Source organism: Heterodontus francisci, chromosome 10 (genome assembly GCF_036365525.1).
Source record: "Heterodontus francisci isolate sHetFra1 chromosome 10, sHetFra1.hap1, whole genome shotgun sequence".
NCBI lineage: Eukaryota > Metazoa > Chordata > Chondrichthyes > Heterodontiformes > Heterodontidae > Heterodontus > Heterodontus francisci.
The window spans coordinates 15,761,422-15,787,273 of NC_090380.1; the positions used below are offsets into that span (position 1 = coordinate 15,761,422).

At 44.3% G+C, this 25,852-nt stretch overlaps 1 protein-coding gene across 2 annotated transcripts in view; it reads left to right on the forward strand.

Moving 5' to 3' along the window:
* LOC137374307 (cilia- and flagella-associated protein 44) overlaps positions 1–25,852 on the forward strand; it is a 283,090-nt gene that overhangs the window by 42,995 nt on the left and 214,243 nt on the right. For both annotated transcript variants that reach the window (XM_068040145.1, XM_068040146.1), the window contains exons 6-9: positions 7,463–7,679; positions 8,294–8,408; positions 10,805–10,969; positions 24,077–24,229. In XM_068040145.1, coding sequence (XP_067896246.1) covers positions 7,463–7,679; positions 8,294–8,408; positions 10,805–10,969; positions 24,077–24,229 — 650 coding nt within the window. The remainder of the gene's footprint in view (positions 1–7,462; positions 7,680–8,293; positions 8,409–10,804; positions 10,970–24,076; positions 24,230–25,852) is intronic.

The following is a 25,852-nucleotide window of genomic DNA, read 5'->3' on the forward strand; positions in this document are numbered from 1 at the left end:
CAGGTAAGGACAGCAGATTTCCTTCCCTAAAGGACATTAGTGAACCAGATGGGTTTTTACAACAATCGACAATGGTTTCATGGCCATCATTAGACTAGCTTTTAATTCCAGATTTATTAATTAAATTCAAATTCCACCTTCTGCTGTGGTGGGATTCGAACCCATGTCTCCAGAGGAACACCCTGGGTCTCTGGGTTACTAGTCCAGTGATAATACCACTTGTCCAGAACTTAACTGCAGCCATTGTGTCTGGCCTCCTGTTGATCAGATCCAGGACCCAACAAGTCACATTGGTGGGAACCTACCTTCACTCTGCTGCAGGCCTGACAGAGACACATGTGAGTTCTTCAGATGCCTGTTCATGTGGATGGAAGAAGGCAGGACAGGCAGTCCATGTGCCTGCAGTGTCAATGTAGACTGCAGCATGTGTTTAGGTTGCCTTCGTGTGATTATTTGAGCAGCGCCATCTTTAGTCCTGGCAGCTGCTGATGTCGCAGACTTTGACGTTTTAGTGGCACAGGCTGCATTTGCGCATGTGCCACTGCAGCGCCACCTAGTAGTAACGTTGTCAGCAAACGCAGCCATTCCCAAAGTGCTGTTAGGTAGGGAGTTCGAGGATTTTAACCTAAAGGCAATGAAAGAATGGTGATAGATTTCCAAGTTAGGATGGTGTGTTACTTGGAGGGGAAGGTCCCACGCGCCTGCTGCCCTCGTCCTTTTAGATGGTAGAGGTCACAGGTTTGGAAGGTGCTGTCGAAGAAGCCCTGGCGAGTTGCTGCAGTGAATCTTGTATACACTGCTGCCAAGATGACTGTATCGGTGCCGTTTCCTGCTCCCGCCCCGAACTGGAAAACTTTATCAACTTTGCTTCCAATTTCCACCCTTCTCTCACCTTTACATGGTCCATCTCTGACACTTCCCTTCCCTTCCTCGACTTCTCTGTCTCCATCTCTGGGGATAGGTTGTCTACTAATATCCATTATAAGCCCACCGACTCCCACAGCTACCTCGACTACACTTCTTCACACCCTGCCTCCTGTAAAAACTCCATTCCATTCTCCCAGTTTCTCCGTCTCCGACGCATCTGCTCTGATGATGCTACCTTCCGTTACGGTGCTTCTGATATGACCTCCTTTTTCCTCAACCGAGGATTTCCCCCCACTATGGTTGACAGGGCCCTCAATCGTGTCCGGCCCATTCCCCGCACCCCTTCACCTCCCTCCCAGAACAGGGTTCCCCTTGTCCTCACTTTCCACCCCATCAGCCTCCATATCCAAAGGATCATCCTCCGCCATTTCCACCACCTCCAGCGTGATGCCACTCCCAGTCGCATCTTCCCCTCCCTTCCCCTGTCAGCATTCCGAAGGGATCGTTCCCTCCGCGACACCCTGGTCCACTCCTCCATTACCCCCACCACCTCGTCCCTGTCCCATGGCACCTTCCCCTGCAATCGCAGGAGGTGTAATACCTGCCCATTTACCTCCTCTCTCCTCACTTTCCCAGGCCCCAAACACTCCTTTCAGGTGAAGCAGCGATTTACTTGTACTTCTTTCAATGTAGTATACTGTATTCGCTGCTTACAGTGTGGTCTCCTCTACATTGGGGAGACCAAGCGCAGACTGGGTGACCGCTTTGTGGAACATCACCGCTCAGTCCGCAAGCAGGACCCTGAGCTTCCGGTTGCTTGCCATTTCAACACTCCCCCCTGCTCTCATGCTCACATCTCTGTCCTGGGATTGCTGCAGTGTTCCAGTGAACATCAACGCAAGCTCGAGGAACAGCATCTCATCTACCGATTAGGCACACTACAGCCTGCTGGACTGAACATTGAGTTGAATAATTTCAGAGCATGACAACCCCCCATTTTACTTTCATTTTTGGTTATTTTTTCTTCTTTTTTTTTACATTCTTTTTTTTGCATTTATTTCATTTCATCTTAGTTTGTTCAGTTTGCTCACCCACTGTTTTTTTTCAGGTTTGCACTTGCTGCTGTTCAATATTCAGTGCATTGACACCTAATCTGTACTAATGCTTTGTCTCTCAGCACACCATTAACATATTGTTTGCCTTTGCTCCATGACCTTTTGGTCAGCTATGTGGCCTGGTCCAATCTACACCACCTCCTTTGTTATCTCTTGCCCCACCCCCACCTCACTTGCTTATAACCTGTGACTTTTCTAATATTTGTCAGTTCCGAAGAAGGGTCACTGACCCGAAACGTTAATTGTGCTTCTCTTTTCACAGATGCTGCCAGACCTGCTGAGTGGTTCCAGCATTTCTTGTTTTTATTTCAGATTTCCAGCATCCGCAGTATTTTGCTTTTATTTAAGGTGGTGTGTTGGGTACTGATCAGGTGGTCTGTTTTGTCCTGAATGGTGATGAGCTGCACGCATCCAGACAAATGAAGAGTATTCCATCACACTCCTGACTTCTCCCACGTAGACTTCGTGACCTTGTCCCTGTAACTAGAGTACTGTGATCAGTTCTGGGCACCATACTGCAGGAAGGGTGAAGTGCCGATTCAGCAAAATGATACTGGGGCTAGAAGGGTGATGTTATGAGAACAGGTTGCCTAAACTAGGTTTGTCTTCACTTGAGAACAGAAGATTAAAGGGTGATATAATGGAAGTGTTTAAGATGATCAAGGCTTTTGAAAGGGATGATAGGGTTAAACTATTTTCTCTGGTGGGGGAATCCAGAACAAGTGGACATAACCTTTGAAATAGAGCTAGATTGTTCAGGGTGCATTCATTCACACAGAGGGTACTCGAAATCTTTCGGAATTCTTTCCCCAAAAGGTTATTGATACCGAGGGTTAGTTGGAAATTTCAAAACTGAGATTGCTAGATAATTGTTCGGCAGGGGATAAGGAACCTAGGTGGATAGGTGGAGTTGAGACACAGAACAGCCATGGTCCAACTGAATGGTCCTAAAACACTTAACAGCCAGTGAGGTACCTTTGAAGGAAATGTGGCAGGCAGTTTGTACACAGCAAGGTCCTGCAAGCAACATCGTGATAATGATAAGATAATCTGTTTTTTGGATGCTGGTTGAGGAATAAATATTGGCCTGGATACCAGGGCGAATTCGCCTGCCCTTCGAAATAGTGCCGTGGGATCTTTTATGCCCTCCTGAGAGGCAGATGGGGCCTCAGTTAATGTCTTTTTTGAAAGATGGTACCTCCGACATTGCTACACTGCCTCAGTACTGCACTAAAGTGTCAGCCTGGATTATGTGCTTCAACCCGCAACCTTCTGAGTCAGAGGCGAAAGTGCTTCCAACTAGCACTTTCGATAAGTAATAAGTATTGACATGGAGTTTTTTTCTCTTTCTATGCATCTTTTACATGATAACTACAACAACAACCACAACTTGTATTTATATAGTGTCTTTAACATAACAAAACATCTCAAGGAGCATAACCAATCAAAATTTCCCACTGAGCCACTTAAGGAAATATCAAGGCAGATGTCTAAAGGTTTGGTCAAATAACTAGGTTTGAAGGAACATCTTAAAGGAGGAGAGAGAGGCAGAGAGATTTAGCTGGGGAATTCCAGAACTGGCATGATCAATATCAGGGATGTACAAGGTGCCAGAATTGGAGGAACACAGAGATCGCAAAGGCTTGTAGGACTAGAGGAGGTTACAGAGATAGGGAGAGGCGAGGTAGGAATTTGAAAACAAGGATCCAAATTTTAAAACTGAAGTGTTGCCATCCAGGAGCCAATGTAGGTCTGTGAATACAGGACAAATGGATGAACAGGACTTGTGCGACTTAATGTGCACAGTAGAGCTTTGGATGAATTCAAGTTTGTGTGGAATGAAAGATGGGAGGGTGGCCAGGAGTGCATTGGAATAGTCAAGTCTAGAGGTAACAAAAGCATGAAAGAGGGTTTCAACAGCGAATGAGCTGAAGCAGGGTCAGGTAATGTTACAGAGGTGGAAATAGACAGTCTTGGTGATGCAGTGGATATGGGGTTATAAGATCATCTCTGGGTCAAGCAGAACACTGCGGTTGCAAACAGTCTGGCTCAGCTTTAGATCGATGCCAGGGAGCGAGTTGGAATCGGTGACCAGGGAATGGAGTTTGTGGTGGCGACCAAAGACAATGGCTTCAATCTTTCCAATATTTAATTAGAGCAAATTTCTGCTCATCCAATGCTGGATGTCAGATAACGCACCAAGGCTTCTTAGACAGCACCTTCCAAACCCCCGACCTCTACCACCTAGAAGGACAAGGGCAACAGGTGCATGGGAAGACCACCACCTGCAAGTTCCCCTCCAAGCCACACACCATCCTGACTTGGAACTATATTGCCGTTCCTTCACTGTTGCTGGGCCAAATCCTGGAACTCCCTTCCTAACAGCACTGTAGATGTACCAACCCCACATGGACTGCAGTGGTTCAAGAAGGCATCTCACCACCACCTTCTCAAGGGCAGTTAGGGATGGGCAATAAATCCTGGCCTAGCCAGCGATGCCCACATCCCAGGAACGAATAAAAAAAAATAAGCAGAGTGACCAATCATAGATAATGGAGGGGTCAAGAGAGGTGGTGGTGAGGTACAGCTGAGTGTCGCCATTGTATATGGGGAACCTAAGGTATTTTTGGATGATGATGTCAAGGAGGTGGCATGTTGATGAAAAATAGGAGGAGGCTAAGAATAGATCTTGGGGGAACTCTAGGGTAAACGGTGCGAGAGTGGGAAGAGAAGCCATTGCAGATGATTCTCTGGCTACGACTAGATAAATAAGAATGGAACCAGGCAAGGGCAGACCTATCCAGCTGGATGATGGAGAAAATTGTTGGAAGAGGATGGTGTGGTCAATCATATTGAAGGCTGCAGTTATTTTGAGGAGGGATAGTTTACCTCAGTCATGGTTACATAGAATGTCCTTTATGACGTTGATCAGGGCTGTTTTCAGTCCTGTGCAGGGAAGGATGGAAACCTGATTGGAGGGAATCAAACATGGAATTGTGGGAAAGGTGGGCACGGATTTGGGAAGTGACAGCACATTTATGGACTTTGGAGAGAAAAGGGAGATTGAAGATGGGGCAGTAGTTTGCAAGGACAAACTACTTTACTTTTATGTAAAGATTTTTGGAAGAAATTTGCAGATGGGACAATCGATTGTGAGCAATTTGCTCAGAACAAATTATGACACAGGAAGTTCAAAGACTGTATTATGATAATGTAGTTCCTGCAGCACTAGGATAAGTCTAAAGCTACACTGTTCATAAGGACAGTTTATACCCAACAATTCAGTGTCTTGCTCTCTTGAAGCGAATCATAGAATCTTAGAAATTTGCAGCACGGAAGGCGGCCCATCATGTCCGTGCTGGCTGGCAAGGAGTCATCCAGTCTAATCCTGCTTTCCTGTTCATGGTTCGTAACCTTGTAGGTTACGGCACTTCAAATGACTATCCAAGTACTTTTTAAATGTTATGAGGGTTTCTGTCTCTACCACCCTTTCAGGCAGTGAATTCCAGATCTCCATCACCCTCTGGTTGAAAGAATTTCCCGTCGAATCCCCTCTAAACCTTCTACCTCTTACCCTCAATCTATGCCCTCTGGTTATGGACCCCTCAACTGAGGGGAATAAGGCCTTCCTACCCACTCTATCTAGACCCCTCGAAGTTTTATATACTTCAATTGAGTGTCCCCTCAGCTTCCTCTGTTTCAAAGAAAACGACCCTCACCTGGTTGATGTTTCCTTATTACTGAAATGCTCCATCCAGGTAACATCCTTGTAAAACTCCTCAGTGCCCTCTCTCCTGCAGTTTCACCTTTTCGATAATGCGGTGACCAGTACTGACACAGTACTCCAGCTGTGGCCTAACAAGTGTTTCATACAGTTCTCCAGCACAACCTTCCAGCTCTTATATTTCTATGCCTTGGCTAATAAAAGGCAAGTATCCCATATGCCTTCTTGACCATCTTATCAGCCTGTCCAGCCACTTGCTCGGATCTGTGGACATGCACTCCTAGATCATTCTGTTCCTCAAAACCTCTCAGTATCCGACCTTTTATTGTGTATTCCCTTGCCTTGTTAGCCTTCCCCAAATGCATTTATTTATTTATTGGTACAGCACTGAAACAGGCCCTTCGGCCCACTGAGTCTGTGCCGACCAAGAACCACCCATTTATACTAACCCTACAGTAATCCCATATTGGTATCAGACCCACCGGCCGTCCATGTCTCCGCTTTAAAGACATCTGCAAACGCGACATGAAATCCTGTGACATTGATCACAAGTCATGGGAGTCAGTTGCCAGCGTTCGCCAGAGCTGGCGGGCAGCCATAAAGACGGGACTAAAGTGTGGCCAGTCGAAGAGACTTAGTAGTTGGCAGGAAAAAAGACAGAGACGCAAAGGGAGAGCCAACTGTGTAACAGCCCCGACAAACAAATTTCTCTGCAGCACCTGTGGAAGAGCCTGTCACTCTAGAATTGGCCTTTATAGCCACTCCAGGCGCTGCTTCACAAACCACTGACCACCTCCAGGCGCTTAGCCATTGTCTCTCGAGATAAGGAGGCCAAAGAAGACAGTAATCCCATATTCCCTACCACCTACCTACGCTAGGGGCAATTTACAATGGCCAATTTACCTATCACCTGCAAGTCTTTGGCAGTGGGAGGAAACCGGAGCACTCGGCGAAAACCCACGCGGTCACAGGGAGAACTTGCAAACTCCGCACAGGCAACACCCAGAATTGAACCCGGGTCCCTGGAGCTGTGAGGCTGCGGTGCTAACCACTGCGCCACTGTGCCGCCCCATTTACCTCAGTGTTCCGGATTGAACTCCATTTCCACTATTTTGTCCACCTGACTAGTCCATTGATATGTTCCTACAGTCTATAGCTCTCTTCTTCATTATCAGTGACATGCCCAATTTTTGTGTCATCTGTAAACTACTTAATCGTACACCCTACATTGAAGTCCAAGTCATTAATATAGACCACAGAAAGCAAAGCACTGAGCCTTGCGGAACTCCATTGGAAACAGCCTTCCAGTCACAAAAACACCCGTCGACCTGCTTCCTGCCTCTAAGCTAATTTTGGATCCAACTTTCCACTTTGCCTTTGATCCATGGGCTTTTAGTGACCAGTCTGCCATGTGGGACCTAATCAAAAACCTTGCTAAAATCCATATAGAGTATGTCAAATGCACAATGTTAGCTTAAGTAAGCAGGTCACTTGTAGCTTAATTGTTTGGTCAGGATACTCTGAAAATTATAACATGCTTTTTTAGCTTTGGCTCAAGGTCCAGTGACAGTCAATACTAAACAGCTAGCTATTTATTTCTCTTGAGTTTGATTAGGATCTGATAAAGTACGTGTGAGATAGGTAGCTATCTCTAGATTGCAACAACTATCTTGAGTGCTGAACACAGGCTCTGTCGTTATGGTGATGAACATGATTACTGTGGGAAATAATCACTCTGTGTATGCTTCCTTCCCAGGAGGAACTGAAGAAGCTTATGCTTTCGCTGACTTTAATTCATCAGGTAATCTGCTGGCCAGCATAGGGGGGAGCCCAGATTACATGCTCACCATCTGGAATTGGAAGCAAGAAAAAATAGTGCTGCGCTCAAAAGCCTTTTCACAGGATGTTTATCGAGTCACCTTCTCGCCAGAAAATGATGAACAACTGACCACCTCAGGAACAGGGCACATCAAGTATGTGGCCAAATCAAGTAGTGATGGATTCTGGATTACATCCTGTTTTCATATTTGGGCTTTAACAGTTAGTCTAATAATCATGCATGAGTAAACTCAAAAGATTAGCTTGGAAATGTCTATGCCACTGTTCCCCACTTCCAACAGGGGGTCATGCTTGAAGCAAGTGCAGGCTGGAGAAAGCGCAGCAGCACTGTGACACTGCATTTCCAGATGAGTGTGGGAGTAGTTACCCAATTCAGTGAGCTATGTTTGGGCCTTATAGATATCAAAGAAGGGCTAGCAGTATTGATTAATGAGAGCATTAATGTGCTGGAGAGAGAGGATGTCCAAGAGGGCTCAAGGACAGAATCTATTTGGTTAGAGCTAAGAAACAACAGAAGTACCATTACATTGAAGTACCATTACATTGATGGGTGTATTCTAAAGGCCACCAACTAGCGGGGAAGATATAGAGGAACAAATTTGCAAGGAAATTACAAAGAGGTGCAAGAATTGTAGGGTAGTTATAATGGGGGATTTTAATTATCCTAATATAGACTGGGATAGTAATAGTGTAAAGGGCAGAGAGGGGGAGATTCGCACTTTATTGTTTGTTTTCTTAATCTCTTCAGGTTTTGGAAGATGGTGGAGACCTTCACGGGGCTGAAACTGCAAGGTGAACTTGGCAGGTTTGGCAAAACTGCGCTGACGGACATTGATGGTTATGTAGAGTTGCCAGATGGAAAGGTACAGTTGGCAATTTTCTACTCCCGAGTTAACAAGGAAAATAATATATTCAGTTATTCAAGAAGAAATGTGTTCATGAATTAAAATTTAGACTACCTTCAATTTTTGATTTCAAAATATCCATGCATTTTGGAATTATTCTTATGTCACATAACCTGCCACACCAAATTTTTCAAATGTAGCTATAAACTTTTGCCTACATTCTCTGATAGAAAAACATGGTGTAAGGGAAATATGACCAGTAGAAGGCACTCAGTGATTCCTGCATTTGTTAATCAGGCAAGAGATTTGAACTGTCAGTATCTAAGAACGTCCTCTTTAAAAAAGCCCAGGTGAAGGATCATGGTTTATAGTGGAAAGTAGGACAGGGGTAAAGGAAAACAGAAGATGAGATAAATCATGAAATAGTAGTCAGCTGATTGAATTTTAAATTGTTAAAGGAAGAGAGCACTGAGAGAGATGAGACACTCCTAAACTTTGAGATCTTGGGAGACAATAAAATGGAATTGGAGATGGTTCTAGTCATCTTTATTTCAACACAGTGAGGCTGCTGGGTTGAGGAAGAGCATAGGTACAAGATAGAGAATGGGAGGAATATTTTGGCGATACAAACGAGATATAAGGATGCAAGAAAGAGGAAGACTGTAGGATGTATGTACAAGATATGTTAGTATCTTTTCTGGAAATGATTGCTCACTTTTAGTATCAAGTATCTGGTTGTCACCGGTACTGTCTTTGTTCGTTAGCAGGAAAGGCCTCCATTTATACAACACTTCAATTGTAGATTGCGATGGGGATACAGAGAGATAGGTTGAAGACTGAAATTAAGAGAAAGCTTGCTAATCAGTCAAGAAGCTTTTCTTTCTATCCTGCCCTGTTACAAAGGGGAAGGGTCTGGTTTGGAATATCAATGAGCACTGGAGCCAGCGATTGAAAGGTTTTTGGGACTGTTGGGTTTTTCCAGCCTTATGCTTTCCATTGCTCCCTGGTTACATAGTCTCGTCATGCCCCACGTTCAGCTGCTCTAGATGGGAACCCAGGAAGGCTCCTGGTGCATGATTGCTGAGCTGCTCATTGGAAATTTAAAACACAACACATCAAAGTGCTCAATGTTAATTGTGTATCAATTGTTTAGTTATAGGCAGGTGGAGGGTGTTAACTGGGGTCTTACTTGAGTATTTATAAGGAGACATGTACTGAAACTGGTGGAGGGTTTGAGTGAGGAGCTACATGTTTGTAATCCTTTTAGTCTGTACAATAAATGTGAAACTGAGTAAAGATAGGCTCCAGCATTATCCTTCCAAGCAAGCTTTCTGAAAATTAACACTGAACACATAAAACATATGAATTAGGAGCAGGAGTAGGACATCCAGCCCCTCGAGCCTGCTCTGCCATTCAATAAGATCATGGCTGATCTGATTGTAACCTCAACTCCACATTCCTGCTTACCCCCGATAATCTTTCATCCCCTTGCTTATCAAGAATCTATCTACCTCTGCCTTAAAAATATTTAAACACTCTGCTTCGACTGCCTCTTGAGGAAAAGAGTTCCAAAGACTCACAGCCCTCTGAGAGAAAACATTTCTCCTCATCTTTGTCTTAAATGGGCAGCATCTTATTTTTAAATAGTGACACCTAATTCTAGATTCTCCCATAAGGGGAAACATTCTTTCCACATCCACCCTGTCAAGACCCCTCAGGATCTTATAAACTTCAATCAAGTCACCTCTTACTCTTATAAACTCCATTGGATACAAGCCTAGATTGTCCAACCTTTCCTCATAAGACAACTCACCCATTCCAGACCAATACTGTACACAGTACTCCAGATGTGGTCTCACCAATGCCTTGTATAGCTGAAGCATAACCTCTCTACTTTTGTATTCAATTCCCCTCACAATAAACAAAAACATTCTATTGCAAACCATAATTTGGATCTTGGGAACTATTTTTCATGACGATCCATCTCAAAATCTCTACTTGTGTCAGGCCTGATAATGGTGAATCCTCCTACACTGCACAGTGATGATGGCTCCAGCCTCCCAAAGTTTGTTTGTAATCTTAGCCTATTTTATAACATCAGTGTACATTAGTAGGAATCAATTATTACATAAAGAAAAATAGTTGAAACTAAATCGAGGCAAGAAAGAGCTTGGATTTTTCATGTTCTCTGGCCCGAATCTTCACAGCCAATTAAATATTTATGTAGTCGGTATTGTTTTGTAGGTAAATCTGGCAGTCAATTTATGCAGCGAAAATTAGATGAATGACCCAGTTAATGTTACTTTTAGTAATGTTGATTGAGAGATGAGTGTTGGCCAAGATAACATTTACCCATTGACTGGATGATTATATCTAATTGTACTTGTGTCTGACAATGTGCTACTTTCTTGTAGGTAGTGTCCGGCAGTGAATGGGGCAATATGTTGTTGTGGGATGGTGGTCTTATCAAACTGGAATTGTGTAGAAAGGATGGCAAGCCCTCACATCATGGACCTATAAATCAATTTGTGCTGGATGAAGGAGAACTTGTCACTGTTGGAGCTGATGGGTGTGTGCGGGTGAGTAATGATATCGAAACCCAGTATTAACTACTATCAGAGTGACCTGTATCCAGGTCAGTATGAAGTCTATTTTCGTGCTTTTCATTCTTCACGCACCACTCCAATAGGTTGATATTGGTCCCTTTCTACCTAGAAATCTCACAAGGGTTGACCTACCTTTCAAATATTGTGAATTGATATTGAGAACAGCAGGGAAAAATGAATAGAAGGATATGTTGATAGGGTGAGATGAAGAAGGATGGGAGGAGGCTCATGTGATGCATAAATACTGACAGGTTAGGGCAAAGTGGCCTGTTTCTGTGCTGTAAAATCTATGTAAAATAGCCCCTCTAGTTTTTTGGCTGTCTTCTGATTATAAAGAGAATTCATTTGATGTTATTTCTACATCAGAAAACATTTCTGTTTTTTGCTTTTCCATGAATTGTTTGAATTCCACATCACAAACTATATCGACTACACAGTTCTTCAACTTCTTATCAAATGTTCTAAATTTCTTGCAGATTTCATTTAGGGTAACTGGAAATTTACTATAGCTGATGCCTGAACTGCATGTTTTTGAAGCATAATACCTGAAGCTGAAGATCTCTGAGACTTTCAGCTTGCACTGCTTGGACTGAGCGCAATGACTATAAGCCATTTGGGATAAGATGTATGCCACTAAGATACTCCAGGTGTTGTGCGCCTTTGACCTTGTCTGATTCCACATTACCTGATCCACATACAAATTTTTATTTATATTGCCTTCCAGAAGGCATTTAATAAAGTTCCTCATAACAGGCTGTTACCTCAAGTTGAAGCTCATGGAATTGAAGTCAAATTATTGACCTGACAAACTATATATATATCTATATATATCTGTAGAACGTAGGGATGAGGGAGCAGTACCACAGGACATGCGCGATGCCAATATCATCACCTTCTGTAAGAACAAGGGTGACCGCGGTGACTGCAACAACTACCGTGGAGTCTCCCTGCTCAGCATAGTGGGGAAAGTCTTTGCTCGAGTCGTTTTAAACAGACTCCAGAAGCTGGCTGAGTGTATCTACCATGAGGCACAGTGCGGCTTTTGAGCAGAGAGATCCACCGTTGACATGCTGTTCTCCCTTCGCCAGCTACAGGAGAAATGCTGCGAACAACAGATGCCCCTCTATGTTGCTTTCATAGATCTCACCAAAGCCTTTAACCTTGTTTCAGTGGTCTCTTCAGACTACTAGCAAAGATCAGATATCCACCAAAGCTTCTAAGTATCATCACCTCATTCCATAACAATATGAAAGGCACAGTTCAGCATAGCGGTGTCTCATCAGAGCTTTTTCCGATCCTGAGTGGCGTGAAACAGGGCTGTGTTCTCGCACCTACACTGTTTGGGATCTTCTCACTGCTGCTGTCACATGCGTTCAAGTCTTCAAAAGAAGGCATTTTCCTCCACACAAGAACAGATGGCAGGTTGTTCAACCTTGCCCGTCTTAGAGCGAAGGCCAAAGTACCGAAAGTGCTCATTTGCTGACGATGCTGCATTAACATCCCACACAGAAGAGTGCCTGCAGAGACTCATCGACAGGATTGCAGCTGCCTGCAATGAATTTGGCCTAACCATCAGCCTTAAGAAAACAAACATCATGGGACAGGACGTCAGAAATGCTCCATCCATCAATATTGGTGACCATGCTCTGGAAGTGGTTCAAGAGTTCACCTGCCTAGGCTCAACTATCACCAGTAACCTGTCTCTCGATGCAGAAATCAACAAGCCTATGGGAAAGGCATCCGCTGCTATGTGCAGACTGGCCAAGTGGGTGTGGGAAAATGGCGCACGGAGCACAAAAGTCCAAGTGTTTCAAGCCTGTGTCCTCAGTACCTTGCTCTACAGCAGCGAGACCTGGACAACGTATGTCAGCCAAGAGCGACATCTCAACTCATTCCATCTTCGCTGCCTCCGGAGAATCCTTGGCATCGGGTGGCAGGACCGTATCTCCAACGCAGAGGTCCTCGAGGCGGCCAATATCCCCAGCATATACACGCTACTGAGGCTGCGGTGCTTGAGATGGCTTGGCCACGTGAGCCGCATGGAAGATGGCAGGATCCCCAAGGACACATTGTACAATGAGCTCGTCACTGGCATCAGACCCACCGGCCGTCCATGTCTCCGCTTCAAAGATGTCTGCAAACGCGACATGAAGTCCTGTGACATTGACCACAAGTCGTGGGAGTCAGTTACCAGTGATTGCCAGAGCTGGCGGACAGCCATAAAGGCGGGGCTAAAGTGTGGCGAGTCGAAGAGACTTAGCAGTTGGTAGGAAAAAAGACAGAAGTACAAGGAGAGAGCCAACTGTGTGACAGGCCTGTGGAAGAGTCTGTCACTCTAGAATTGGTCTTTATAGCCACTCCAGGCGCTGCTGCACAAACCACTGACCACCTCTTGGTGATTACCCGTTGTCTCTCGAGACAAGGAGGCCAAAGAAGAAGAAGATCTATAGAAGAGGAAATTGTGTCTGAGGAACTGGCGGACAGCTAATATTGTTCCTATATGCAAAAAGGATATGGAACATTTTACGACTGAGGCGGGAGGAGTGCACTGTTAATTCAGTCCCACTTCTCCACAGGTCACAACATATCAATAAATTTTCCCACATTACTGAAACAGTCAGTTAGATACTCTATTTGTCCCCAGAATAAAGCACATCAACCAGTTTTTTTTCACAACAAAACTATCCGTTTATTATAAAGCAAGTCTTAACCAATAATGAAGTAAATATATAGGCAAATTGAAATATTAAAGCCCCTTTTTTTTTATCTAACCCTCACACACAACTGGTTAACTGGGAAAACAAAGAATTTTTGTTTACAGCTGTTACAAAGAAATAGATGGAATAAAAAAAATAATTTAGACTGGACAGTGGATATGGAAGTCTTTTGTTTTGGTGAGGTGTCCCAAAAACAAATAGATGGCTGCCACTAGGAATCTTTCCAGGCAGTGTTTCCAGTGTTGATGAACAGTCTGTTTTGGGTAGGCATTCAAAGAAATTCAACTGCAGAAGGCTTCATATAGGTCTTACAGCAGATGTGCAGCAACAAAGGTTTCAGTTCTCACAGATTTGATGCACAGTTCTTTTAAAGATGCAAGATTTCTGGAAACATTCCAGATTTCTTCAAAATACAGGAGGCAACAGTACAACCTGATATAGGCTTTTGCTTTTCAAGAGCAGCGATTCATCAAAGAGAGGTAACAGTTGTCTGGATTTTCTTCTGATCCAGGTAGGTCAATATGCAGATCTCCAACTGCCTCATTTAGTCCAAAAACCAGCTGGCTTTTAACAGTTCAAAATGAAACCACAAACAGTTCAGCAACAATCCTGTGACAGCCACATATCGTGGTCTGTCATTTCCTTGTAAACATCAGTCCTTCAGGTTAGAACACCTGCTGTATTTACTTGAAATCACATGTTTTCCAGTACTTGTTTACTGGTCAACCTTTTGTTGCCCTTCCTTTTAAAAAAAAAAACACCCACAAAGTTCAGCAATCTCCAGATGATTCAGTGTCCATGAGATCCTTTTCAGTTTTTAAAATATAGATTTTCAAGTCCCAACAAAAAATATGGAAACCTTCGCAACAAACAAAAATCGGGAACTATAGACCCGTCAGCTTAATATCAGTCCCAGGAAATATATGGAATCTATACTAAAAGAAGTGAAATCTAGAGACAGAAAACATAATAAAAATAGTCAACACCAATTCTGAAAGACTAAGTCGTGCTTAACTAACCTGATGGAATTCTTTAAAGCGATAACGGAAAGAGCAGCCAAGGGTAATGTAGTAGATATATACTAGGGTTATCAAAAGGCCTTTGATAAGGTACTACACAGTAGGCCTATGACAAATGTTAGGATATCTAGAGCTAAGGGGCAAATAGTTGAATGAATAGCAAATTGGCTAAAATTAAGCATAAAAGGAAAGGCCGGGAGCGGAGCAGACAGGAAACCGGCAGACAGGAAACGGGTAGGAATAAACGGGTCTTTTTCCGAGTGGCAGGCAGTGACTAGTGGGGTACCACAGGGATCAGTGCTAGGACCCCAACTATTCACAATATATATTCATGATATAGATGAGGGAATTAAATGTAATATATCCAAGTATGCAGACGACACAATGCTGTGTGGACTGTGAGCTGTGAGGAGGATGCAGAGAAGCTCCAGTGTGATTTGGACAGGTTGAATGAGTGGGCAAATACATGGCAGATGCAGTATAATGTGGATAAATGTGAGGTTATCCACTTTGGTGGCAAAAACAGAAAGGAGAATTATTATCTGAATGGCGATAGATTGGGAAAGGGGAGGTGCAGCGAGACCTGAGTGTCCTTGTGCACCAGTCACTGAAAGTAAGCATGCAGGTGCAGCAGGCAGTTAAGAAGGCAAATGGTATGCTGGCCTTCTTACCGAGAGGATTTGAGTACAGGAGCAAGAATGTCTTGCTGCAATTATACAAGGCCGTGATGAGACCACATCTGGAGTATTGTGTGCAGTTTGGGTCTCCTTATCTGAGGAAGGATGTTCTTGTTATGGAGAGAGTGCAGCGAAGGTTCACCAGACTGATTCCTGGGATAGCAGGACTGACTTTTGAAGAGAAATTGGGTCGCTTAGGCTTGTATTCGCTGGAGTTTAGAAGAATGAGAGGAACTCTCATAGAAACCTACAAAAGTCTAATAGGACTGGACAGACTAGATGCAGGAAGGATGTTCCCGATGGCGGGTGAGTCCAAGACTAGTGGTTACAGTCTAAAAATCAGGGGTATGTCATTTAGGACTGAGATGAGGAGAGATTTCTTCACCCAGAGAGTGGTGAACCTGTGGAATTCTCTACCACGGAAAGCAGTTGAGGCCAAATCATTAAATATATTCAAGAAAGAGTTAGATATAGTTCTTAGGGCTAATGGGATCAAGGGATACGGGGAGAAAGCTACTGAGTTTGGATGATCGGCCATGATCGTATTGAATGCTGTGCAGGCTCAAAGGGCCGAATGGCCTACTCCTGCTCCTATTTTTCTATGTTTCTATGTGATTAGACTCGGAGTCTGAACCAAATGGGAGGGGGAAAAAAATTGCAAAGTTATGTCACAGGGCAAGGAGTCACATGGGGTAAGCTTTTAATTTAATTTAAATTAATCAATTATAAGTTAAGACTAGTTCAATTAGCATAAAGACTAACAACAATGTGATCATTTATCATATAATTACAATCAGTGTTCAATTAGTTCATCAGATCTAAGGGACAAAGTTAAAATTAAATAGCAAGGTATAGTAGCACCAACGGGTTCTAAATTTTTCAGTAAATTAAAATTGGAGATGTAGATAATAAGAGTTAAGCAAAAATATTTGATAACTCCCTAGAAAATAAAGTGATGTCAGCATAATGAAAGCGAGAGATTGCTGAGTAGCTGGTGAGTCTGTACTTACTTAAATCTCAAGTTTAATTCTGTCAAGTCATTTAATAGTCTAATAAATAGATGCATGGCAGCGCATCTGAACCCTATGGAGAGCACATCCTGTTCCATGTGGGAACTCCAGGATGATTTTTGTATCCTGGACAACCACATGTGCAGGAAATGTTGTCAGAGCAGCTTGAGCTCCGGGTTTTGGAGCTTGAGTGGCAGTGGCGTCACTGTGGTGCATCTGTGAGACTGGGAGCACTTTCTGGATGTGATCACCACGCAGCTTAAGGGTATGCAGGCATAGAGGGGATGGGTGAATGCCAGGCAGTCAAGGAGGTCCAGGCAGATAGTGCAGGAGTCCCTTGAGTGCATCTCACTCTCCAACTGGTTTTCAGTGTGAATACTGGTGAGAATGATGGTTCCTCTGCAGAGTGCAGCCAGAGCCAAGTCCACGGCACCAGGGCTGGCTCAACTGAACAGGGTGGCAGGAGGAAAGTTGGAAAAGCAATAGCGAAAGAGTATTCTATAGTTAGGGAAACAGACTGGCGTTCCTGCGGCTGCAGAAATATGAATCCAGGATGGTATGTTGCCTCCCTGGTGCCAGGGTCAAGGATGCCACTGAGCAGCTGCAGAGCAATCTGAGAGGGATGGTGAACAGCCAATGGTTGTGGTTTATATCGGTACCAACAAACATAGGTAGAAAGAGGGATGAGATCCTAAAGGCAGATTTTAGGAACTTGGAAAGAAACTAGCAAGCAGGACCTCAAAGGTAGTAATCTCCAGATTACTCCCAGTGCCACGTGCCAGTGAGTATTGAGACAGGAGGATACAGCAGATGAATACACGGCTGGAGAGATGGTGCCGGAGGGAGGGCTTTAGATTCCTGGGACATTGGGACCAGTTTTGGGGGAGGTGGGATCTGTACAGGCCTGACAGATTTCAGCTGAATAGAGCCAGGACCAATATCCTTGTGGGACTGTTTGCTCATGCTATTGGGAGGGTTTAAACTAACTTGGCAGGGGGCTGGGAACCAGGAGGTAATACTAAAGAGGAAAAACAAGGTGCATGAAGAATTGGGAAAGACAGATAGCACTAGAGTAAGACATGGTAAGGAATTTGGTGCGGGCAGATTAAGAGGGACTGCAATAAGGTCCAAATTAGGTTTACTGTGCATGTTTGTGAATGTGCGGGTGATTGTTGACGGATGTTTTTGCCACTGGAAGGCTATTTCTAGTGGGGTTCTGCAGGGCTCAGTACGAGGTCCATTGCTTTTTGTGGTATTTATTAATGATTTGGATGTAAATGTAGGGGGAATGATCAGACACAAAAATTGGCTGCATGATTGATAGCAAGGAGGATAGCTGTAGACTGCAGGAACATATCAATGGACTGGTCAAGTGGGCGGAAAAGTAGCAAATGAAATTTAATCCAAAGAAGCGTGATATGATGCATTTGGGGAGGTCAAACAAGGCAAAGGAATATACAGTAAATGGGAGGATACTGAGAGGTGTAGAGGAAATGAGGGGCCTTCGAGTGTATGTCCATAGAGCCCTGAAGGTAGCAGGACAGATCGAAAAGGTGGTTAGGAAGGCATATGGAATACTTTCCATTATTAGCCAAGGTGTTGAATATAAGAGCAGGGAGGTTATGCTGGAACTATATAAAACATTAGTTGGGCCACAACTTGAGCAATGTGTGCATTTGTTACAGAAAGGGTGTAATTGCACTGGAGAGGGTACAGAGGAGATTAACGAGGATGTTGCCAGGACATAAAATTGCAGCTATGAGGAAAGATTGGATAGGGTGGGGTTGTTCTCCTTTGAACAAAGGAGGCTGAGGGGAAATTTGGTTGAGATGTACAAAGTTGTGAGGGGCCTGGATAGAGTGGATGTGAAGGGCCTGTTTACCTTAGCATAGACGTTAGTGACTATGGGGCATAGACTTAAAGTGATTGGTGGAAGAATTAGAAGGGAGATGAGGAAAGATTTTTTCACTCAGAAGGTGGTGGGAGTCTGGAACTCACTGCCAGAAAGGGTGGTAGAGGCAGAAAACCACATCTCATTTAAAAGGTGCCTGGATGTGCACTTGAAGTACTGTAAGCTGCAGGGCTACGGACCAAATGCTGGAAAGTGGGACTAGACTGGGTGGCTCTTTTTCTTCAACTGGTGCAGACACGATGGGCCAAGAGGCCGCTTTCTGTGCTGAAAACTTTGTATGAGTCTATGAAAGAAAGGAGGAGGGGTAGCAATATTGATTAAGAGAATCTGCACGGAGGGAGAGGGCATGGCTGAAGTACTAAATGAGTACTTTGCATCTGTCGTTACCAAGCAAGAAGATGCTGCAAAAATCATAGTGAAAGAGGAGGTAGTTGAGTCGCTGGATGGGCTGAAAATTGATAAACCAGATATTAGAAAGGCTTAAAGTTGATAAATCGAAAAGCAGATCCTATAATGTTTTATAGGTATCATCAAGGAAAACTTTCAGGCATCTTCATGATGCTTGTTGATGATTCCTTATGGGGTGGAACTGGTACTGCGGAATTTGAGAAATGTATTATTAAGATTAAAGTAGAATTTAAGATTGGGAGTCAGGCGTCTGGGGCTTTTTAAACATATTGGTTTAGATATTAAGCAGAGTAAGACTGGAATAACTTTAAATCAACAATTCTATTTAAAGAGCGTTTCTCCCATCCTGGTTAATCGTGCTAGTTCATCACAGAAAGATGATGTTATATGTAAAGAAGAGACAGAGCAGTCGCGAAGCTTGATTGGTTGGTTGAACTGGTTGTGCACTGAGACTGGACCAGATGCTAGTTTTGATGTGCTGGGAGTTAAGTACTACGGTGACACACCCTAAAGTCAAGAATGTTCTAAGGACAAATAAAACATTGAAAAAATTAAATCTGAAGAAATACGTACTTAAGTTCCCATCCTTAGGTGAATCGAAGAACATGAAACTAGTCATTTTTAGTGATTTTTCACAAGCAGATCTTCCTGATGGATATTCAAGTGCAGCTGGTTTCATAATATTTCTGATGGGTGAAAATGGGAAATGTCCTTTAGCTTGGGAAGTTGATAAAATGCAAAGGGTTGCTAAAAGTACTTTAGCTACGGAAACAGTTGTTCTTGTGGAGACGGTGGATATGGGAGGCTCTTCAGCAAAAATTGTAAGTGAGATTCTGTTGTCAGGCGAGCCCCCCACCTGTCAGGAATGAGGAAAATTAATTTTGCCACATGAACATTGATTTTAAATTGTTGTTGGTGAAGAAAGAACTTGCTTTAAAAAACAATTGGAGACTTTGGTTGGAGAGAGACAATAGTATATCAACAGACAGTACTTCAAAGGACAAAGGGGTTATTCCCTGCTCCAATTAAATCCACAATGGACTTTTGATTACCAGACATTGAAGCATTCCAGGTTAACTACTGAGATGACCCAAACAGAATACACAAACAGATGTGGTCAGACCAGTTTAGTCACATGACCGGCTGACTGTTGGAATTTTTGAATTTGAACTAGCCACAGGGTTAAAACTCAGAAAGCTGTTCGCTCCTGGACTGGAAAAGACCTCTCTCCTGTCTGCTCTCATCTCGTTCTCACCAGCTTCGGAAGCCATTGAAGACATATGAACACGAAGAGAGAAAAGTCTCCTACGTGAACAAGGTTTATGAAGAATACTGGGCCCCAACGAAAAGTAAGAGCTGCCTACAATCAAAGACTCTATGGCAAGCTGGAAGCACGGAAAGAGTAACAAGAAACCCCCTTCAGAGATTGCCTCAAACCTCTCTACTTTATTTTTCTTTTACTCTATTCTGTATGTGTGTATCGCATGTACATGCTATCGTGGGCGCATCGTATATCCATAGGTGTTAACCGAATTAGAGTTTAAGTTTTACTTAATTTCACTTTTCTTCATACCTAAGAAAATCTGGTGTGCTCATTTCTTTGCCTTATAATTGGAAAGTGGTGAACAAGGATTCACCAAGGGGGGGAGCTCAAAACACAGTGTGTTTAAAAATCAAACCTTATTGCAATAAGACCAGGTGAAGACAGTAAAAGACCCCTAGACACCTTTCTCACCTGGTCGTAACACTGTATAATGAATGTAATGACGACCATGCTTGTAAGTTTCAGAAATGGCCAAGAAAGTGCTGAACCAACTTTTAAGATTTGACTTGCGTCAGTATATTGCTCACTAATGTTGACTGCTCGCGGTTGTTTTTCTCTACCTGCTCACAAGTAGAATGGGTGATTTTCCCTTGTTTTTCTCCCCTGGTCCAGCCATCTATTAGAATTAGAATTAGAACATTACAGCGCAGTACAGGCCCTTCGGCCCTCGATGTTGCACCGACCATCTGACCTACACTATTCCATTTTCATCCATATGTCTATCCAATGACCACTGAAATGCCCTTAAAGTTGGCGAGTCTACTACTGTTGCAGGCAGGGCGTTCCACGCCCCTACTACTCTCTGCGTGAAGAAACTACCTCTGACATCTGTCCTATATCTTTCACCCCTCAACTTAAAGCTATGTCCCCTCGTGTTTGCCATCATCATCCGAGGAAAAAGACTCTCACTATCCACCCTATCTAACCCTCTGATTATCTTATATGTCTCTATTAAGTCACCTCTCCTCCTCCTTCTCTCCAACGAAAACAACCCCAAGTCCCTCAGCCTTTCCTCGTAAGACCTTCCCTCCATAACAGGCAACATCCTAGTAAATCTCCTCTGCACCCTTTCCAAAGCTTCCACATCCTTCCGATAATGCGGTGACCAGAACTGCACGCAATACTCAAGATGCGGCTTCACCAGAGTTTTGTACAGCTGCATCATGACCTCGTGGCTCCGAAACTCGATCCCCCTACTAATAAAAGCTAACACACCATATGCCTTCTTAACAGCCCTATTAACCTGGGTAGCAACTTTCAGGGATTTATGCACCTGGACACCAAGATCTCTATGCTCATTTACACTACCAAGAATCTTCCCATTAGCCCAGTACTCTGCATTGCTGTTACTCCTTCCAAAGTGAATCACCTCACACTTCTCCGCATTAAACTCCATTTGCCATCTCTCAGCCCAGCTCTGCAGCCTATCTATGTCCCTCTGTACCCTACAACACCCTTCGACACTATCCACAACTCCACCGACCTTCGTGTCATCCGCAAGTTTACTAACCCACCCTTCTACACCCTCATCCAGGTCATTTATAAAAATGACAAACAGCAGTGGCCCCAAAACAGATCCTTGCGGTACACCACTAGTAACTAAACTCCAGGATGAACATTTGCCATCAACCACCACCCTCTGTCTTCTTTCAGCTAGCCAATTTTTGATCCAAAGCTCTAAATCACCTTCAACCCCATACTTCCGTATTTTCTGCAATAGCCTACCGTGGGGAACCTTATCAAACGCCTTACTGAAATCCATATACACCACATCCACGGCTTTACCCTCATCCACCTGTTTGGTCACCTTCTCGAAAAACTCAATAAGGTTTGTGAGGCACGACCTACCTTTCACAAAACCGTGCTGACTATCGCAAATGAACTTATTCTTTTCAAGATGATTATAAATCCTATCTCTTATAACCTTTTCCAACATTTTACCCACAACCGAAGTAAGGCTCACAGGTCTATAATTACCAGGGCTGTCTCTACTCCCCTTCTTGAACAAGGGGACAACATTTGCTATCCTCCAGTCTTCCGGCACTACTCCTGTCGACAATGACGACATAAAGATCAACAACAACGGCTCTGCAATCTCCTCCCTGGCTTCCCAGAGAATCCTAGGATAAATCCCATCTGGCCCAGGGGACTTATCTATTTTCACTCTTTCCAAAATTGCTAACACCTCCTCCTTGTGAATCTCAATCCCATCTAGCCTAGTAGGCTGTATCTCAGTAATCTCCTCGACAACATTTTCTTTCTCTACTGTAAATACTGACGAAAAATATTCATTTAACGCTTCCCCTATCTCCTCTGATTCCGCACACAACTTCCCACTACTATCCTTGATTGGCCCTGTTCTAACTCTTATCATTCTTTTATTCCTGATATACCTATAGAAAGCCTTAGGGTTTTCTTTGATCCTATCCGCCAATGACTTCTCGTGTCCTCTCCTTGCTCTTCTTAGCTCTCCCTTTAGATCCTTCCTGGCTAGCTTGTAACTCTCAAGCGCCCTAACTGAGCCTTCACGTCTCATCCTAACATAAGCCGCCCTCTTCCTCTTGACAAGCGCTTCAACTTCTTGAGTAAACCACGGCTCCCTCGCTCGACAACTTCCTCCCTGCCTGACAGGTACATACTTATCAAGGACACGCATGAGCTGCTCCTTGAATAAGCTCCACATTTCGTTTGTGCCCATCCCTTGCAGTTTCCTTCCCCATCCTACACATCCTAAATCTTGCCTAATCGCGTCATAATTTCCTTCCCCCCAGCTATAATTCTTGCCCTGCGGTATATACCTGTCCCTGCCCATCGCTAAGGTAAACCTAACCGAATTGTGATCGCTATCGCCAAAGTGCTCACCTACATCTAAATCGAACACCTGGCCGGGTTCATTACCCAGTACCAAATCCAATGTGGCATCGCCCCTGGTTGGCCTGTCCACATACTGTGTCAGAAAGCCCTCCTGCACACACTGGACAAAAACAGACCCATCTAAAGTACTCGAACTATAGTATTTCCAGTCAATATTTGGAAAGTTAAAGTCTCCCATAACCACTACCCTGTTACTCTCGCTCCTGTCGAGAATCATCTTCGCTATCCTTTCCTCTACATCTCTGGAACTATTCGGAGGTCTATAGAAAACTCCCAACAGGGTGACCTCTCCTCTCCTGTTTCTAACCTCGGCCCATACTACCTCAGTAGACGAGTCCTCAAACGTCCTTTCTGCCGCTGTAATACTCTCCTTGATTAACCATGCCACACCCCCCCCTCTTTTACCCTCTTCTCTGTTCTTACTGAAACATCTAAATCCCGGAACCTGCAACATCCATTCCTGCCCCTGCTCTACCCATGTCTCTGAAATGGCCAAAACATCAGGATCCCAGGTACCAACCCATGCTGCAAGCTCACCCACCTTATTCCGGATGCTCCTGGCGTTGAAGTAGACACACTTTAAACCAAGTTCTTGCTTGCCAGTGCCCTCTTGCGTCCCTGTAACCTTATCCCCTACCTCACTACTCTCAACAGCCTGTACACTGGAACTACAATTTAGGTTCCCATTCCCCTGCTGATTTAGTTTAAACCCCCCCGAAGAGCACTAACAAATCTCCCCCCCCAGGATATTGGTACCCCTCTGGTTCAGGTGAAGACCATCCTGTTTGTAGAGGTCCCACCTACCCCAGAAAGAGCCCCAATTATCCAGGAAACCACAACCCTCCCTCCTACACCATCCCTGCAGCCACGTGTTCAACTCCTCTCTCTCCCTATTCCTCTCTTCGCTATGATGTCCATTTGCCATGTTGCGGACAGCACATTTGAAATCAAGAACTTGCAGCACCGGGATGACTTGTGAAACAAGCCAAGGCTTTAGTGGGCTGCACCACCAATTTAGTTTCGGTGAGAGGTGTCGTACGTGACAGATAAAGTAGAAAAAATGACAAATGAATGCTCCACCCAGGTTTGGTGTGGGATTCTCAGCTGTATGTAAACTGAACTGTTTAAATTGATTGCAGGTCTGGGACTTTGAAACCATTGATACAGCGGAGTGTTATGATGAGGAATGTCTAATAGAGATGGAACCAATGAACGAATTGAATGTCGGAAGGAATGTTAACCTTCAGTTCATGGTGAAGTTCAAAGATTCAAACTTTATTTGGTGTGCCCAGGTATTTTAAAAAGATATTTATTTCTAAAAAAAAATTTAGATGCATTGCACAGAATAACCATAGTCAGGGTAGTAAGATGCATCGTAACATTCAACAACTATAACAATTGGTATATCGACCTATATTAAAAGTCTTTTGGAAGAAGATGGTTCCTGTTAGGTACCATTTACTTCTGTAACAGTTTCTACGTCACACTTCAGTGAGTGGCTCAGAATAAAAGAGAAACAAATCATGACTGGAAAGGTAGGGAATGTACTAATCAAAATGAGAAGAGTGACATTGAAAAACTATTAACATTTATTTTAAAATTTGTTCATGGGATGTGGGAGTCGCTGGCTAGGACAGCATATATTGCCCATCCCTAATTGTCCTTGAGAAGGTGGTGGTGAGTCGCCTTCTTGAACCGCTGGAGTCCATGTTGGGTAGGTACACCCACAGTGCTGTTAGGGAGGGAGTTCAGGGTTTTGACCCAGCGACGATGAAGGAACAGTGATATAGTTCCAAGTCAGGATGGTGTGTGGCTTGAAGGGAAACTTGCACGTGGTGGTGTTCCCATGCATCTGTTGCCCTTGTCCTTCTAGGTGGTAAAGTTCACGGGTTTGGAAGGTGCTGTCTAAGAAGCTTTGGTGCGTTGCTGCATTGCATCTTGTAGATAGTACACAATCCTGCCACTGTGCGCCGGTAATGGAGGGAGTGAATGTTTGTGCATGGGGTGACAATCAAGCAGGCTGTTTTGTCCTGGATGGTGTCGAGCCTCTTGAGTATCATTGGAGCTGCACCCATCCTGGCAAGTGGGGTCATACTCATTGAATCATACCTTACAGACAATGTCCCAGACACCGCCATCACCATCCCCAGGTATGTCCTGTCCCAGCGACAGGACCGAACCAGCAGAGGTGGCAGCTCAGTGGTACACAGTAGGGAGAGAGTTGCCCTGGGAGTCCTCAACATCGACTCCAGACCCTATGACGTCTCATGTCATCAGGTCAAACATGGGCAAGGAAACCTCCTGCTGATTACCACCTACCACCCCCCCCTCAGTTGATGAATCAGTACTCCTCCATGTTGAACACCACCTGGAGGGAGCACTGAGGGTGGCAAGGGCGCAGAACATACTCTGGGTGGACAACTTCAATGTCCATCACCAAGTGGCTCGTAGCACCACTACTGACCAAACTGGCCAAGTCCTAAAGAACATAGGTGCCAGACTCGGCCTGCAGCAGTTGGTGAGGGAACCTCACCAATCTAACAGCCGCAGATGCATCTGTCTATGACCGTATTGGAAGGAGTGACCACCAGACAGTCAGTCTTCACATTGAGGATACCCACCATCAGGTGTGGCAAGACCACCATGCTAAATGGGATAGATTTCGAACAGATCTCGCAGTGCAAAATTGGGCATCCATGAGGCGCTGTGGGCCATCAGCAGCAGCAGAATTGTACTCAACCACAATCTGTAACCTCATGGCACGGCATATCCCCTATTCTACCATTACCATCAAACCAGGACTCCAACCCTGGTTCAATGAAGAGTGCAGGAGGGCATGCCAGGAGCAGCACCAGGCATACCTCAAAATGAGGTGTCAACCTGGTGAAGCTACAACCCAGGACTGCTTGAGTGCC